This window comes from Sceloporus undulatus, chromosome 5 (genome assembly GCF_019175285.1).
Source record: "Sceloporus undulatus isolate JIND9_A2432 ecotype Alabama chromosome 5, SceUnd_v1.1, whole genome shotgun sequence".
Lineage (NCBI taxonomy): Eukaryota > Metazoa > Chordata > Lepidosauria > Squamata > Phrynosomatidae > Sceloporus > Sceloporus undulatus.
In genome coordinates, this window is record NC_056526.1 from 140458488 (window position 1) to 140477964 (window position 19477).

General features: G+C 39.3%; 1 protein-coding gene across 3 annotated transcripts in view; it reads left to right on the top strand.

The window, feature by feature from the left end:
• Positions 1 to 19477, top strand: part of FSTL5 (follistatin like 5) — a 420360-nt gene that overhangs the window by 313455 nt on the left and 87428 nt on the right. For all 3 annotated transcript variants that reach the window (XM_042470475.1, XM_042470477.1, XM_042470476.1), the window contains one exon: positions 11227 to 11347. In XM_042470475.1, the coding sequence (XP_042326409.1) occupies positions 11227 to 11347 (121 nt within the window). The remainder of the gene's footprint in view (positions 1 to 11226; positions 11348 to 19477) is intronic.

The following is a 19477-nucleotide window of genomic DNA, read 5'->3' on the forward strand; positions in this document are numbered from 1 at the left end:
CAGCATTGCCATGAATCTCCGACAGAAAGGGATTTGCAATGAAGGATAATCAGTATGCAGTTGATACCAAGCTATTCTTCTTCTTCTCATCTAATCAAAGAATGGCAATAGATAAACTGGTAAGACAGGTACTGTTAACAGACGCCCAGAGTCAGGTAGATGAGGGTTTATAAAATAAGGGGGAAAACAGACCGTCAAAAGGGGCGGCTTGAAGCCAGCCCTTCCAAAGATGGATTATGGCCACATTTTTGGCCCTTTCCCTACCCAAAAAGGGAGCAGAAAAGCTGGGGAAAGAACAGCTTTTCCTGCCCCACCAGAGCCCAAAGCCAGCTTCCAGATGCTGCAGTGGCATGTGGCATGTAAATGCCATGCTGTTGCAGCATCTTGAGGCTGCAAACATATGAGAAGTCCCCCAACTTCCAGGAGGCTTCTGGGCAGTGTGGAATCATGTGGCTTATAAACACCGTGCTCCCAAGCATCCCAGATGGCAGCTTTTAGAGCCTGTCTGTTCCATCTCAAAGTTTCTCAAGAACAGGTGGCTTCTTAGGAGCAGGAAGCTTTTACTTCATACAATATAAACCTAGAACCAACCTATTTAAGCTTTCAATAATGAGTCATTTCACCACTTGAACAATACAGATCCTATTTCTGTGTAACTTGCATACGTAGCAACCCTTGTCTTTGTGTGTAAGGAGAACAGTTGAATAAAACAGCATTGTTTTCAGGTGAAACCTGGATCCCAAAAGCATATTATTTATTTGTTTGTTTTTTTGTTTGTATCCCACCTCCCCCTGTATTGGATCAAATTTGAATTTGAAATAAATTTATTAAAGTATTTGTGAAAACGTGTGTCAATATTTTTAAAAATATCAGATGTTTCACTTCTGCTTTCCTCTGTGAAGTCAGTTGCAGTGGGATTTATAAACAGCATCCAGTGGCAGAATTTCCAGAATATAAGCATAGAATTCAGTGGATGGTGTTGTAGGCCAGAGTGTTACTATTCTCCTGATCAAAGCCATATGGTATCGAGGGTCTGACACAGCAGACTCAGAGATCTGTAAATCCCCCTTTTCCAAGGCTTTTCTGAATCAAGAGTTTCTGTGTTGAAAATTCAATTGTGTTAGAAAGACTGTGTTAATCAATATTAAACAGATTTTTCCAACTTTTTGTTTTAAGTACTGATTAATGCTTCATGAATCTTGTGTGAAGATCAGTCTTAGCTTTTCATGGCAATATATATGTATGAAGAGAGATTGAAAATGAGAATTCCTGCCCTTTTTTGGTGGAAGATGGAGAATAAAGAGAGGGGGAAACTGGCTAAGTAGTGGAGTGATCATGAAAAGAATAAAAAGCAATGACAAAGTTTTACTTGAATTCTAACCATGCCAACCAGTGCTGTTTTATACTAAAAGGAAGGGAATATATTTATATTATTTATGCCAGTATGAAAGGAGGGTATTTCCAAGGAATGAATTAGCTGGTCCAAAGAGCAATGAGCTAAATGTGTATTAGTTTTTTGTGGGTTTTTTGGACTATGTGGCCCATATTCTAGAAGAATTTATTCCTGACATTTCACCAGCATCTGTGGCTGGCATCTTCAGAAAATTCCAGCCACAGATGCTGGCAAAATGTCAGGAAGAAACTCTTCTAGAACATGGCCACATAGCCTGAAAACCCACAAAAAACTATGGATGCCAGCCATAAATGTATATTGCTTCTGCAGAAAAAATGAATTGCTTTTTTATCTCAATACTTACACTTTTTTCTTCACCAACATTCAAAGCATTAAATAAAAACCAGAAATAAAAATGACCATAACACGTTAAAAAGCACCAATAAAAGTGGGTGCAGTAACAAGCATTATAGACATAACACCACTCAGAAGCACACTTCTAAAAAAAACCCTTCTGAAAAGCTCTTTAAGGAAAGACAAGCAAGCTCTCCATTATCTCTTAAACACAGTTGAAGATGTGTGCTTGCATAACTCAGCAAGATTTTCAGGTCTCAGTATGAGCAGGCATATAAGACATGGTTGCCTGTAGAAGGCATTTTAAAAGCCTCACTTTTCACTCTAGCATATAAGCGATAATACATACATGACAGGAATGAGCTTTGCAGTGAAAAAGGAGATGCATATAATCACCTGATGTAGTTGCAGATCACAGCTTCGGCATCTAACTCTGCCCTAGCTTTGATCTTCTGCAATCAGACCTTGTTGGAAGCCCACACTGTGAAGTCTAAATGCTTCATAATTGTAGTCATCTGGACCCTGGAAATGAGCAATTTGCACAATTTCAGATTATCGTCTTCAGTAGTAGCAGCATTGCCACCCCTCCCCACCTCCCACTGTCACCATCATGTTTTTTGCATGAGGTTATGATATTTAATAATTAAATAAAAAGTTTCTAATCACAGTAACGTCTCTGTCAGCTAACCATAAAACCCCACATCAAATCACAATGATAAATAAATTTAATTTTTTTTCCAAATTGCTGACATGGATCTGGGCAACAAGGAACACATATTCACCTGCAGTGGGAGTGCCCCTATGTACCAAAAAATTGGTTAAAAATTATTCAAGAGAGAAATAGAATGATGGGGAGAAACATCCAGTTTAATATGGAGACTTGTTTGACCTTGAATTTAAGAAAACTGGGATTTAATGTGATAGAAGAGTATGCAATTTTAAAAAAAATCTTTTAAGAGCAGTACATGCTGTAATACCATTGAGATAGAAAAATAAACAATGTTGGTGTATTTTACTGTAGAATATCTCTTATTTGATTGTTTAAAGAAGAGAAAAAGAAGATATAATGGTCAAATAAAGGCAATGGTCTGGTGGGACAAATGGGATTTTTGGATCAAGAAAGTCAAGGAATCATTTGCAATGAGTTCCTTAAAACTGATTGCAAGAACAAATGCAACTCACTATGAGAATTAACACATTTGCAATGTTTATGGAACATGTCAAAGAAATAAAATACACACAAAATAAGGCACATGTTTAAAGATAGAAGTGCACAATAGGAAATAAAAGATCAAACACATCTTAATGACAAAAGATGGATAAAGGTGTGTGGAAAGAACACAGGCAAATTAGAATGTTGGGAAGAGCCAATGAAAGTTAAGCTAGAAAAGATGGGGGCTGCTCCCAAGAGCAAGTATAAATAGAGGGACAGAGCAGTGTTTGAAGTTAGTTAAGAGACTTTTATTTTATCCTGAGGGGTTTAGCAACCAAGAAGACTGAGGAAGACTGCTATGAGGTGCAGTTAGAAAGGGAGTTTATATACCCAAGGTATGGAGAGATGTTGATTGTACCCTAAGGGGTAAAGAGTTACTAAAGCTTGGATAGGCTGCTGTGAGAGGCAGTTGGAAAGATTTTTTAGTTACCTGAGATAGGGGTGAGATATAGTGCTTGGTGACTAGTTAAGTCACAGATAACCAGAAAGGTTAAAAGATCCAAAGGATAGATAAAGGTTTTGTGAGGGAATATTTATAAGGTTATAAAGAACCAATTACAAAGATGAGCAAAAGAAATTGTTAAACCAAGTAACTACTAAAGTGTTTATACTTTGTATCCATCTTGAATGGCATCCACTAATATAATGTATTCAGCCTGATTTGTAAATAAAGTCCTTTTGTTTGTTCAACAAGTAGTTGTCTGAAGTGGTTAAAGAAACATTCAAAATGCTACCAAGAGAGAGAAAAGACATTTATTAGTTGGGACACATCCGAGAGCAGGTGTGCACTTGTCAATTAACAATTGGCGTGAAGCTTTTGATAACCCAGAGGGCTGGCATCTGAAGAGATTTATAGAGTAGGAGACACTAGAGGTGAGAATTGAGTTCAAGTGTTGCATCACAAGTTAGGGGGCAAATGGGAGGAAAACAAAAAAAAATATGGGAACAATTATCCGTTTTCTTCATGAAAGATGGAATCATAGAATCGTAGAGTTGGAAGAGACTACAAGTCCAACTGTCTAGTCCAACTGTCCTGGACTGCGGCCAACACACACAGACACACGCCAATAAGGAGGGCAGTAAACTATGGAGCTGGAAGTATTCCACAAACCTTGCATCGAGAAAGAGAAAGCAAACCAAAAGCCAAGCCGAAGTCAGGATAACAGAGGTCTCAATGGTCAGTCCAGTCCAGGGTCAGGTCAGCCAGAAGGTAGCAATAGTCCAGTCTGTTCTGGAGTCAAGATACAGGGAGCCAGTGCAGGCAGCAGTCACACCAAAGGATCATGCAATAAACTCTGGCACTGAGTTGGTGTCTCCCAGGTGGTTAAGTAGGAAACTCACTTCTTGGTGCCAACTGAGACTTGTTTGCCAATTGTCTCTCAGCAATTCTCCTGGACCGACGCACGCAAGCACTCTCAGCCCTGCGTTGCTTAAAGGAAGGCACCTCCAGGCTTGGCTCTTCCCCTGAGTCACCACTAGGCAGCTGAGCCTCAGGAGGAATCCCACCAGCACTAGGACCTGGCTGAGCCTCCTCCTCTGGGACTGGAGATCGCAGCTGGGATCTGGCAGAGCAGGATTAGCACCTGGTGTAGCCTCAATGTCCCCTTGCACTAGAGGAGCTACATCCTCCTCCTCATCCTCTGAGACTGGCTCTTGGCTGGCCATGACACCAACCCCCTGCCATGCAGGAACTCTCAATCAAAGCATCCAGCCTTTGTTTAAAGACCTCCAAGGAAGGAGACTCCACTACACTGCGAGGGAGTGTGGTCCACTGTCAAACAGCCCTTACTGTCAGGAGGTTCCTCCTAATGTTGAGGTGGAGTCTCTTTTCCTGTAGCTTGCATCCATTGTTCCATGTCCTGTTCCCTGGAGCAGCAGAAAACAAGCTTGCTCTTTCCTCAATATGACTTTAGCTTTAAGTCTGGATTGACTGTAGTCGTGGGGTGAAAAGAAATCCTCAGGACTGATTTGTTCTTTTCACTTTATTTATGAGAAAGATATAGATTCAGCACAAATCATAATTGGTAAAAGAAAAAGTGAGTGAAAAAACGCAAGTTGAAAATTTGGTAAAATGCAGCAAAATTAAGATAGGTTTTCACATCTAAAAACACAGCTAATCCATTCAGGTTTAGTAACACAAGATAGATCAGATTTCAATGATACAAATCCTCATGCATGTTCAAATCTTGGATTCTTGCCATTTTAGTAATATTAATTTCAGTAACCAAACCAACAGAGTTGCAACTAGACTAGTAGAACAACCAGGGGCAAGACAAAATGAAGGAAAAATATCACCCATGTAACTCCTTTCCTACACCCTTACTTATTTTCCTACTGTTTCTCCTTCTAGCCATAAACTGCATCACATCAGTGACACATCAAGAACTTTGGTAGAAATGCTACTTTCTTTAAAATTTGGAGACACAGCTGTGTTAGTCTGGAAAACCAGTATGCAATCTATAAATGTCCTTCCTGGGCACAGGTTCACTCCATGCATCCAAGGAACTAGACCAGATCTATGAAAGCTCATGCTATAATTTCTTTTGCACAGTTAGTTTCAAAGATGCTGCAAGTTCCCTTTGCATACTCTACACTTTTTGTGCCACTTCTCTTGAATTGTTTCTCCAAGATGGGTGGATGAATGAAAGTGGGGAGTGAGACAGCCCCCTTCCATGGTTGCCACACATCCTCCTTAAATCCTTGATCATCCTCCAGTCAAACATATAATGGCAATAGTTATTAATATCAGTAGCAACAGCAGACTCTGTAATATATTATTACTTTTCCTTGGTCTGTTGCACATAGACGGTAATGTTATTATTATTATTATTATTATTAAACTTTATTTATATAGCGCTGTAAATTTACACAGCACTGTACATAAAATCATTTAATTAGACGGTTCCCTGCCTTCATGCTTACAATCTAAGAAGACACGACACAAAAGGAGAAGGGAATGGTTGAGGGGAAGAGGATAAGGTCCAGCATTTTGATTAGTTTTCCTGGGACTTGCTTTTCTTCTCTTATCTCATTTTGATTTCTCTGAGGAGCTCTGGATTACTTCCTTGTATTTTAAGTTTACTTTTAGTGCCACTCTACGGTGTAGCCTTCAGAGGACAATAATGATGTCAGTATTCTCCAGTGAGTATAGTTGTTTATTCTTTTCCTAACTGAAAAGAAAAAGCTGCTAGCTTAGGCTGCTTGTTGTTTGTTTTAGCCTTTCTGTAGCCAGATCTAAGTCTCAACATCATAAAATCACATTGCAAGTACTTCAGGTCCTTGAATTAAAGGAATAGAATTCAGGCCTAACCAGTGTCTTGATTTCTGCCAATCAGAACTGAATCAATCATGTGAAACTGACAATCTCATAAGCATCTCTTCTATACTGTGTAAAGAAAACAAACACATCACATCAGATGCCACATCTGGGATGTTGGATAAAATAATAGATTTGGAGATATCATTGAGTGGCTACAGGTTATTACTTGTCACAAACAAGCAGATCACAGTACATTTTGAACCAGTAACCTGATTAATAATGGTACAAGGGGGTGCAACACTAATCTGGCATGAAGACGAGTATTGTTACAGGCTGAGCCTTAATTTTGTATATCTTTTGCCAGTTTCAAGCTCCTGAACCCTGAATATTACATAAATAAATGTGTCTGTGTCAAATGAAAACTTGGATATTTTTGTGTTAGGCATAATAATCTAATGAGTGCAGGCTTACCAGCTAGTTCCAGGCATGAAAACAATCTAATTTAAGACAAAGAGAAAAGAGCTGGATAGAGACAGGGTAAACAAAGAAACAATTGTTTAAATACTCTAAAGATACTAGATTCATTCTGATCTTGGAAGCTAAGAAGGGTCAGCCCTGGGCAATACTTGGATGGTACACCACAAGTGAATAGCAGGCTGTATGTAATATCTCAGAGGAAGGACCTGACAAAACTACTTCGGAGTATTCCTTGACTAAGAAAAGCCTGTGAAATCCATGGGGTCACCATAAGTTGACAGGCAACTTTAAGGCATATGCACACAAAAGACCAGTATTTAATGAAACCATAATTGCATCAATACAAAAATCTTACTAGTGGCTGATGCACTCATCTGAAAGCAAGCTGCTACAATCTGATGGCAGACAGTGAGGAAAAAGTGGCTAGTGACTTTCTCTGTTCCTGGGAACTAAAGAAAGGAGGCTGAAAATGTATAAAAACTAATTCCTGAGAGATAAAAGCCAGGCTGTTTCATAACAGTTTCCAATGTGGATATGGCTATCTTTGACAGTTCTAATGCTAATAATGCTGGTCCTGGCTGATATATATCCAAAACAAAACAAAAAACTGGTAAGACAGAAGAAGAGAAAACCTGTGCTCTTGAATAGGCTATGTTTTTTTCTAAATGAATACCTATTATACTTGAAGTGGAGTCTTAAATTATTGCAGTGCCTATGTGTTTTATCCACAGTTGACAAATAGTTGTTCAAGTTCCTCAATGAATGAAATATAGGTGGGTTACAGACTGCCATTAAAGTATGCGCGGAGCGCGTACTAGAGTTAGGAAGGGGCGGTGCTCCCGCACCCCCCTAACCCTAGCACACGCTCTGCATGCACAAAATGGCGGCGGTCGTTCCACACGGCCGCCGCCATGATGGCGTCACGAATGCGCCACCTCCAAATGAGGTGACGTGGACGTGATGCCATCGCTCCGCGTGAGGGTGCTTAATGCGCCCTTTCAATGGAGCAGGAAGGAGCTCCGAAACGGAGTTCCTTCCTGGTTTGTGTCGCTGGTGCAGCCGTGTGAAGGCTGCACCAGCGATGCAAATCAGAAAGGGGTCGAGTGGCCCCTTTCTGGGAGTTCCCGCTGCTGTTGGGCTGTCCTTGGGGCTTGAAGCCCCAAGGACACCCCTTTCCAGGCCACAGGGAAGCCTTTTCTGCGGTCTGTAACCCGCCATAGAGATACCAGTGAGTGAGAAATCAGATGATATAAAGCATTCCTAACAAATGTCAATCCATATGGATAATAGGATAGCCAAAGATTTCTTTTACCTGGGATGAAACATCATTCAGAATGGAGACTGCAGTCAAGACATAAGAAGAAGACTAGGGCCTGTTACAGACTTCCAAAATAAAGCTGCTTCGGGTCTCTTTGGAGGTATGCTGTTTAAATGATGCATGGGTCCTAAGAGTCTGGAGGTCACGCCAAAGCCACACTCCATTCCTAAGCACTGGAGTGCAGCTTTGGTGCAGCTTCCGGATTCTTAGGATGCATGCATCATTTAAACAGCATACCTCCAAAGAGACCCGAAGCAGCTTTATTTTGGCAGTCTGTAACAGGCCTAGGAATGGGAAGAGCAACCATGAAAGAGCTAGAGACAATCCCAAAGGGTAAAGATATACAATTGAGCAGTAAAGTTAGAATCGTCCAAGCCATAGTCATCTAAGCCATAGTCTTCCCAAATAGTCCAGATATGAGAGCTGGACTGTGAAAAAAGCTGATAAAAAGAAAATCAACACATTTAAGATGTGGTGTTGGAGAAGAGTGCTGCAGATACCGTTGATAGCCAGAAAGACAAAGAAATGGTCCTTGAAAGAATCAGGCCAGAAATACCCCTGGAGGCCAAGATGATTAAATTGAGGCAGTTGTACTTTGGCCACATCATGAGAAGGCATGACTCATTGAAAAAGACAATAATGTCAGAAAAGACTGAGGGCAGAAAAAGGAAAGGTAGACCACACATCAAATGGCTAGATTCAATTACATAGGACACGGGCATGAGTCTGAAAGAAATGAGCAGAGCAGTAGAGGATGGGGAGACTTTGAGATGGCTCATCCACTATGTTGCCATGAGTTGAATTCAACTCAAGGACAGCTAACAGCAACAACAAACCTTTAAGAAATAAAGGTGAAAAATTGCACCCCTAATAAATAATGAAGATGTAAGATGTTGCAAGTAATTCAAAGTAAATGCAAAGCTGTATGCCTAGACAATGAAAAGTCTATGGTTATCCTCAAGGGAAGCATACACATAAATAACTATAATCATTTTAATATGTTAGCTTATGAGAATAGCCTGTTCATTTGTCCATGTACAAATCATGAGATTCTATAACTTAAAAGTGCTTAAGTGGCATGTTAATGCTTAACTTGCCTTTTTGGACTCACAAATTGGCAACCCAAGCAATCAGAAGGTGCTGAAAGGGACCTCCAAGTGTGGTACAGAGCACCAAAAAGAGACACTTTGCTGGCGCCTCTCTTTGCTCTGCAGGAGTGCCGCAGCAAACAAATTGTGTGGCGCTGCTGTGCAGCAAAAAAGGAGCACCTGGAAGTAGTTTCTTCTTCTGGTGCTCCTGTGATGCCCACGTTTGGAAGCGGCACAGCTGCGATGTCATCGTTATGCGCCCCATGTGGTGGGCATGCTGCAGCTGCGGCATGTGCATAACGTGCTAGGGTTTTGGGGGGTGTGCACACCCCACCCTCGAGCAACCCTAGCACGTCATGGGTGCGCCGCAAAGGGCCCGTCTGTATCAAGCCATAGATTGGTTGACAAAAGGCAAAACCCCCTCAGTCTTTTAGTTTAAGGAAATGGAGAGAGGAATCATGCCTGCTTCAGTATTTAGCTTGGCATAGGAACAGGTTGTGTCTCTGTATATGACATTGAGATTTCATTTGTGTGAATGGCAAGGGGAGCAGATTAGATGCAGAGAAGTGATTGGGCCCAATCTCTATAAATGAAATACCCACTTGGTGCTTAATCACAATAAGAATGTTATAAAGCAAGAGATGGAATAAGAAGCAAAAAGAAAAAAACAGTAACAAACGTTATTTCCTAATTATGACAGTCATATAAAACTATTTAGATTTTGGTATAATAGCTGGGTTACCCCTGTAAAGGAACATTATGACACAAAGGAACTCAATGGGATTTCTGGCAGAAAATGTTTGGTGAAGAAAGCTACAGATTATTTCTTTGTTTTGAGCCTGTCCAGATTCGAATTAAGATCATTTTCATGTTTTTCAATATTGAAAGGTGCTGAAAAATTGAAGATACAATTATAAGTAACTTCGTAATAACTAAAACATTGGGTAGCTTTATGTAATACACACTCCAATTCTGTTTATTCTGTTCCCTGCATATTTCTTGTGTTTGCTCTGAAGCTTGTTGGAGCTTTCCTTACAAATGAAGATATTATATCCAGGCTAGGAATAGCTCATGATTTCAGGCAGACCTGAACAATTTGTGACCTACCAAGCTGAACACTGGTTATCAGTCATTTCTGATGGTCTGTCCTGAGTGTAATAAACAAACCCACCTCTTGGTTTTACTGGCCTCACCACATCTGTAAATAGAATGAAGGTAAGGATGAGCGAGGAATCACAATCTCATTCAATTAATTGTAATTTGACTAGGCTGTGAATGACAGTTAAGTATAGGCCAGCACATGAGTTATATGTGCCTTGTGATTTTAAGGAATGAAATTTCTGGAAGAAAGCCATACTTTTAGGGTGTGTTCAAATGAGTCTGTTAATGTGCATTTGCTGGAATTCTAGGGAGCAGTTTCAGGGTCCTAAATTTTAGCATCTTTTCACACTACCGGTACTTTTTTTCCTTACCACACATATACAAAATTGTTAAAAAGGAGAAAGGTGGACTGATGCAATGTCATATGACTGATAGCTCCAAGATCTGTCCTTCATGTAACACCCATAGTCACTTTAGATAGCTCAAAGGCTGTAAATTGATCTCTCAATTAGTTGCTATTTTCACTGAAATATTTGTACGTGTTGATTTGGTACTGAGTAAGCTTTAGTGTATGAAATGTTTTAATATTTATTATATATTGGGCTGATTGGTATCTGCTGGGGTTTGATTCCAGCCTCCTTGCCGCCACCCCCAGACCAAAACCTGTGGATGCTCAAGTCCCATTAAACACACTGGCATAGTAAAATGATGTCCCTTATATTAAATGGCAAAATCAAGATTTGATTTTTGGAATCTATATTTTCTTTTAATATTTTCTTTTAATATTTTCAAGACTTGAATGATTGAATGTATTTCTTTTAATGATTAGTCTAATGGTTTTATTAATCAATTTATTTTTAATTATAAAGTGTAAATCTTGTTTCTAGTGACAAGTTACCAATGAAATAAATTAAATAATAATATATGACATCATAGCTGACAACCTAAGGTGAATTCTGTAGCTATAGTGTTGTCCAAGTAATTGTGTTCACACACTTATTCATATATATTTTTTCCTTTTAGGATTTTGGTGATGATGGGTCCCTGTATATTACGAAGATTACTACAACTCACATGGGAAATTACAGCTGCTATGCAGATGGTTATGATAAACTCTATCAGATTCATATTCTTCAAGTGAACGGTAGGGGAAGATGTTCTAATAACCATGTTGTTGAGTAATCTCTAGATTTAATTCAGTGAACAGTTTTCCTCTCTTAATTGTTATATGAAAACCAAATAGTAAGCAGACATGGATAATACTTTTTCATTAACATTTTCTGTTCTGTAAACAAACTTGTAGGAAAATAAGATTTAATCACCATATGGAGCAATCCTAAATAATTAATTCTTAAATAAAAGAACAAAAGATCACAGAGTTTATTTATTCTCTTCTTTGAGCCCTTAATACTGTTAAACAGTGTGCATTCTTAAGGATTCTGTCCATAGACAGTAATGGAAATTGTGGCCTTGAATAACAGTGGAATCACAGTACAGACTGCAACAATCCATTTGTAGCTCTGTTGGTTTTTAGCAGCATGGTATACAGTACTTCCCAAATAGAAAACTGTCTTCATATTAAATCAAAATAAAATATTGAGCAGCCTAATTCTTCAAATAAGCTTTCATAGATCTATGGAACTTCAAATTTTCTTTGCAGAACATCTTAAACATTGTTTTGTCAGCATTTTGTGATCTTTCACAGAAAATTTAATAATGTATATTTTGACTGGATTAAAATTGCCAGAATTCCTCTAAATATTTATAGACTGCACACCAGCCAATCATAGCTACTTCCTCTATAGGTATGATGGAGGACAAATTCATATCAAATTATACAGGGGTACAAACTTAAGAAACACAATTGTCCTTGTATCAAAGGATCAAATCAAAACAATATGCCCTTTTTTCTATCATCCCAAAGGAGGAAAGGTTATTAAGAAAGGAAACCGGTCTGAAAAAGTGTATAGATTCTATATAGATCATGTAGATATACACTGTAAGGATACATCCATGTTCAGTCAATCACAAAGTGTCTATGAATTTATAGTATTCTTGAAGTGGATACTATTTTGATCTCTGTTCTTTTCTTAATAAGATTTCTCACTGATTATCAGGATTTGTATACTTGGACCAAATTGGGTCAAAATATGAAACTTAATGAATTGGTCAGTCGAACCAGCAATTTCATGAATCTAACCACTAAGTTTCTGAATGTAGGCAATTAAGACTAGGAAAAAATGATTAATGAATGTAGTGGCACTTGTATAACAGAAGAGTGAGAAGAAGGTTAATGAGATAATGAGGCTTAGTTGGTTTTTATGTTCTAATATGAGGCTACTTTGAAAATGGTTTAATTGGCTTTTCTTTTACAATATGTGTGTATTTTACTCAGCAGCAATTTCTATCTTAAATTTCCTCAATCCTTGTAACATTTGTTTTATGCCCAATTTCCCTTTGTTTTTCTCCCTCCTCTATATTATTATTTTCTCAGTATGAAAATTATTTATTGCCTTGTTCTGAAGACACAGAGTTAAAAACATCTTTTTTCATCCAAGTTTCTATTTAAACAATTACATCAATGTGGGGGGGGGGGGGGAGGACCCACCCACCAAGCATCAAGTGCAAATATCTGTCAGTGTTAACCAATAGAAATCTGGAAATAAATGTTAAATCTGTTATACATGGGGGGAGCAGTACATTTTAGACCAACTGGTTTACTTCTGTATGCGCTTTCATGAACTTGAGTCCACTTCTTAAGCACAGTTACATAGTTGGGGGTGGAACTGGCAATAACATTACTGTTCTCAAAAACATCACCCACAAGATCATATGTGCACATCCTCCAATGTAATACATGTTATGCCATCAGCAACACTCTTCTATGCTTTACACTGAATAAACAGGATAGACTAGGTGCAAGAGAAAAAAATGGACTTTGATATTAGAAATGGCATTATTCAAAAACCAATCAAAGAGCATTTCATCCTTCCCAACATATTCATATTCTGCCCTACAAATAACTGTTCCATAACAAAAAAATTTTTAAAAAATAAACATAAAAAATCATAGGGAGCTCAGAATAAGAAATCAATGCATCGTGTATACTAACAAATGCCATTTCATTAGCAGAGGTATGAAGTGACACAGTGGGGTCTACACATATAATTGTTGTTATTGTTGTATGGTGAGCCTGGGGCCTTAATAGGTTTTCTTGATAAGATATGTTCAAAAGGGGTTTGCCATTGGCTTTCCTGGAGGCTCAGAGAGTGCAACTTGCCCAGAGTCATCTACTGGATTTTCATGACCGAGCCGGGATTCAGACCCTGGTCTGCAGAATCATTGACCCATGCTCACACCACTACCCCATGCTGGCTCACACATATAACAATATATAATATATGATTTGACATCAACTCTTTTATCAGTTACAATGTAACAAAATAATAATCTTCAGGAAATTATCCTGCCTCAGAGGGATACACTTTCCAGTTTCATACCACAAGACCAAATGGCTAGTTACTTGACAAATCTATATCACATTGCACAGCTCTTTCATGAATCTTAGGATTACAACTTCTAGTTGTTGGTTGTTTTTTCCCCTGTATCCTATCACATCTTGTCACATCCCTCAACTATATAACTATGCTAAATACTTACAGCTTTAATATCACTTCACCAGTGTACCTGAAGAAGTGAACTGAAATCTATGAAATCACAATAGCATTTACTTTTATATTTCTATTCCACTTCATAGTGAACAAAGCACTCTCTCAGCAGTTTACAATCTGTAAGCCAATTGCTCCCAACAAGTTGAGTACGAGAGAGAGAGAGAGAATATGCTGAGGCTTGTACCCCATTTTGCAAGCCATGAGCCTTGGAAATGCTGGTAGTAAAGGGAAGAGAGAGAGAAATTTGTACCGCATTTTGCAAGCTCTGAGCCTTGGAAATGCTGGTGGTAAAGGGAGTGGGAGTGTGTGCTCGTGCACGCACCAAGGTTTGTTTCCCCATTTTCCATGCTGAGACTGTGACCATTGGGAGAGGTCAAGAGAGAGAGAAGGAGGGAAGGAAAGTGCTTGGTTTCCCCCTTTAGAACTTTTGTAACATACCCCAGTGTTTGACCCTCAACCTATCCATAGGTCATATCAAAATCAATAATTTTGGCCCCCAAAACTGTCCTCGACTTATACATGAGATCGAGTTATACATGAGTATATAGGGTAGTCTTAAAAGTGCTGTTAGAGTTCTTCTCCACCTCCATCCTATAACTCTTGTTTCTATAACTCTGTTGGAAGACATGACAACCATCAAACACATCCATAGCTCAGAATGGGCTGCAAAGCGTATGCAAAAGTAGTGATATTTTATAAGATTTAATGCAAAAGTATATTTTCAGCTGAAATTCTCATATCTACACAATGACTAAAAGGACAGGAACCATGTCCTTTATCTTGCCTGGCAATCTTAATACACATGCGTGCACACACAAACACAACTTTAGAATTTTATATAAAAATCTCAAATATAATATTTATTTATTTGTTTATTTATTTCAAGGACTTTTCTCCCACAGTGAGATTCAAGGTGGGCTGTAATAATTTAAGAAGTCAGAAGTAAAAACATAATTACAATAGTTAAAAATTATTAAAAATTATTAAAAATTATTTATATTAAAACTTAAATTAAAAGCACTTGGGCGCGTTACATACCGCCGGATTGCGGCGGTCTCCCACCGCTGCCGCTTGCAGCGGCCAAACCGTGCAGCTCCTGGACGGTCCGAGGAAGTAGCGTGGAAATCACTCTAGTCGCGCACTCGCGGCATCACTTCCGGGGCGCAACGTGTGGATGCACAGCGTCTGCTACGTCAATATGGCGGCGGCCGTGTAGAAAGGCCTCCGCAATTTGTTACGGACGTCTCTTATGGCGGTCTGTAACCCGCCATAGTTAAAACCAGTAAAGCCCTAATGCATTTACAGCACAACAGAAGTAAAATTCATCCACCAAATGCCATGCCTCAATAAAAACATCTTCAGCTGCTGGAAAAAAGAAAACAGGGAGGTCCCCCCCCCTTTTTTTTATCTATAATGAGACTTAGGGACTGTACAGACAGCCCCTGAGGGGTGGCTTGCAACTGCCTTTCTCTGTGCTGGATTAAGCCTGTGGCAACCACACACTGTGGTCCAATTTCACCTTTCTGTGGCACAAAAAGGAGCCAAAAAAAAAAAAAATCAGCTCCTTTCTGTGCCATGGAAAGGGAGCCATAGCTGCTGGCACTGCAGCTTTTCAGCACTCCCTTGGCACTACATGTCATCTTGACGTAGCACCAAAGGAGCACTGTGACATCACTCACTGTGTTGTGCAGTGCATGGCGCCATGTCAGCCTGGGGGCAGAGCCCGAGCATGCATTGTTTGGATGCCACATCCCAACTCTCCCCTCCAGGCCGGCCTTAATGGCCACTCTGTACAGCCCCTTAGTAAAGAATAGCAAAGGTCTGCCCTTTTACGGTACAATAATATTAACACACCATTCAGCGTATAAGAGTAAATCTACCCGTATGATGCACTTGTGCTATTAAATGCAGACATGAAATTAACCCAAGATTTTAATTCAAATTAGCTTTGATTAAGTATGTATCACCTCACTACTTTCTTATACAGGTGGTGTCTCCATTATTCAGAATTCCAAACATACTCCAAAAAAAGAAACATTTTTGATGAGTGGCTGAGACAGTGACACCTTTGTTTTCTGATGGTTCAGTGTATACAAACTTTGATACACATAATTATTTGCAGTATTGTATAATATTGCATTCAGGCTATGCATATAAAGTATATATGAAATATAAATGAATTTTGTGTTTAGACTTAAGTCTCATGTCCAAGATATCTCCTCTTTCTACACAGCCATTAAAGGGACAGGAACCTTATCCCTTTTTCTTTTCTCTTTTTCACCTGGCAAATTACTTGGTGCCAGAATCAAAGAGAATGCAATCATTGTTTTTCTTAGATGGGGATCATGAGGGCCCAAAACAGACAGGCAGATGGGGGCAGCTTCCAGCTGCTCTTGGAGCATGGCATTAACAGTGCATGCCCAAGAGTGCCTGGGTGATGACCTGGGGCTGTGCCAGGGCCGTCTAAGGTGGCTCAAAACTGGCCCCAAAAGGAACAGCTTTTTCCCTCCCCTTGTTGCGGCCCATTTGGGACCATGACAGTAAGTGCCCTCAGGGTTGTGACATGTGTTCGCAACCAGGCTGGGAGCAGCTTCTGGCCACTCCTTCCTGCCCTTCTGTTTCTCCCTGAGGAGAACTATTTCCATTTTTGGAGGTACATTGTTTGTGTTTCTATGTCTCTGTGGGTCCATTTTCTAACAGAACTTTTAGATTTGGATTCTGATTTTGTCTCCTGTGGAATGAGTCTTGCATCTGCTCTATCTGAACCAGCTCTGTTCAGGTATCAAATCACAATTTGTGTGGATCTGAAGTACATCACTATTGGTTAGTCCATAATAAAAAAAAGAGTACTTTTCTGCTGTGTTCGGCATCAGTGCCTACAATACTTATGGGTAGAAAAGTGGTTACAATCAGTCAAGACAAGCTCTTGTTCTTACTTAAAAAAAGAACATTTGGGAGCTGCCATGAGAGCAACTCTTCATACTTGATTGGAGTATTCTCTTTTGGGGAAACATTGGACATGGTGAGGGCATGGATGAGTATCTCTGCCTACAAACACTTATTGTTTCCAACAGCTGTTGCAAATGGAGGTATTTATTTATTTAACTGTTCATTCTACAATACCTTCATTTGAGACACTCTGATCCTCACATCAAAGCTATGAAATAGATTCAGCCGAGAGAGAGAGAGAGAGAGAGAGAGAGAGAGAGAGAGAGAGAGAGCAGCCTGGGATCACCCAGTGAACTTTGTGGACAAGTGGGTATTTGAACAAAACCAGGTTGTATTTCATGTGGCAGATATAAATGTTTTGATCTGCCTTTTTTCATCGTTTCCAACTTGTTTTGTTGCTGGTAAGCATTAAATTTTGATTTTGATCTGAAACAATGTAGAAGCAGAATAACTGAGGTAGGACAGTGGCATAGAGCAATTGATGTTTTTAATAATGTCACAGGCAAGAGACATTTGCTGTTTTACTGGTTCATACATAATTTATAGAATTTAGCCTATAATTTTTCATTTAAAGCTTCCTGTATTGTCAAAGAAGCACAAGGGGCAAATAAAAGAACACAAATCCAATATCATCTTTTCATGTTATGTAGAGACTTGTTATTATTATTATTATTATTTTGCTGTAGGCTTTATTGTAGCAGTGAATAGTAGCTACCTGAACAGAATTGATGAGGCAACATTCAGAAGGCAAAAAGAAAAAAGAAAAAAAAGGGGGGGGGGGAGTAAACAAGAACCTCTCACAAACAATGGATAATATCTGTAAGATTATTATTCTGTACACAGTGAGTTCAATAATAAGCCCAGTAATTAAGCCAGCAATTCTATTACTCTTTACTTGGGTATAAACCCCAGTGAATTTAAAACAATTTGCTTCTGAGTATACAGAAATATACAATACTGCTCTATAGCAGTTCTATCTGTTTCTTATGGTGTTCAACAATGATTGGCTTCTGTGCTAAATTTAAAATATATCATAATAGAATGCATTTATTTGTGCCTTCCCCAATAAATATTAAGCAGTCTGAATGATTTCATGTACAGGTAGCCCTCCACACATGCGACTGTGACTTTTATGGATTTGATTAGTCATGGATTTGATTAATATTTTTACTCTTGGAATCTCTAGGTCCTCCACTGTGACTCTGCTGGAAACTGACCCATGTTGAGCAATTTCCACCCAATGTTGACCAATTTGTGCAGGAGGACCTAGAGATTCCTCAAGAGGCGTTCTCCTTCGCGCGCGTGTGTGTGTAGTGTTTTAATTTAGGGGTTTTCCACTTTCCAGGAGTCCTGTGCCCCTTAACCCCAGCAAATGTGATGGGCCCTCTGTAATTTCCATACCTCCTCATGTTATCAAACCACCCCACCTGTTCCTCAAATATAGTTTAAAAAGGGACAGTGTTGTGATAGACAAAAGAAACCTAAAACTACAGACCAGGGTATTCCACAATGCAAGGAGTATGCTCCCAGATTCACTAACACTAGAAAGTACTAGGGAAAATTTTCTAATTGTTCCTGATAACAAATGAGTGATAACAACAATATCTCAGTGTTAATCCTGATGCTTACACTACCATGGCATTCTTCCACTATCATATCCCTCCAAACATGGGACAGGAAATGACAGTAAGAATGCTGGAAGATCTGGTTGGTGAGGAGATCCTGGTGGTACAGAGTCAAGTTGTGATGAACTGTATATCACAGAATGGAGAACTCTCACCAATTTCTAGTGATGTTAATACAGAAAACCTGGAGAACTAGGAGCTCAAGTGGTTTGTAAGATGCAAATGTAATATAGATTAAAACATATTAAAGTTTATTGTTAAAATAAAACGGAACTATCTGTAACATTAAAATATCCATTAAAACATAAAGGTAAAAAGAAATTCAAAAAATGCAACACAGTACCCTTAAAAGCCCTTATAAAAGAAATATTTGGTTCTTATAAGCCTGTCAGAATAAGTCTTTGCTGTAAACAGAAGAACAACAAAAAGAGGGCTAACCTAGCCTTCCTAGGAAGAGTGTTTCAGAGCCTAGGAGCATCCACCACAAAAGTCCTTTCTCTTCTTCCCATCAAGTGGTCCTTTGAGGGTGTGGGACTGAGAAAAATGCCTTTTTCAAAGGTATCTCAGCCCAGACAAGCTCACATAGTATAGTTTTCCTTGGACTCTGATGGACTCTCCTTCATTGGAAGTTTTTAAACAGAGGTTGAATGCCCATTTCTTAGGAATACCTGAAAGCTGATTTCCTGCCCTAGAAGTGGGATGGAATAGGTGGCTATCTGGCTTTTTTCCAACTCTATAGTTCCATAATTCTTGTTTTTTTCTTTGATTATATGTGGAAGATAAGGTTCATTCAGATAGCCAAAACCAAGCCATACAGGGTTTTACAGGTCACAATCGGCACTTTGAATTGCACCAGGCATGTAGCTAGGATTTTAGGAAGGGGGGGGGTTCCAACCATTATAATGGGGCTTGGGTGCTGCGGCGCAGCAGCACACAACATTCATTTTTCTAATGGAAGGGGGGGTCTGGAGCCCAAGAACCCCCCTCCTGGCTACGTCCCTGATTACACCCCTAACAAAAGAAAAAAAA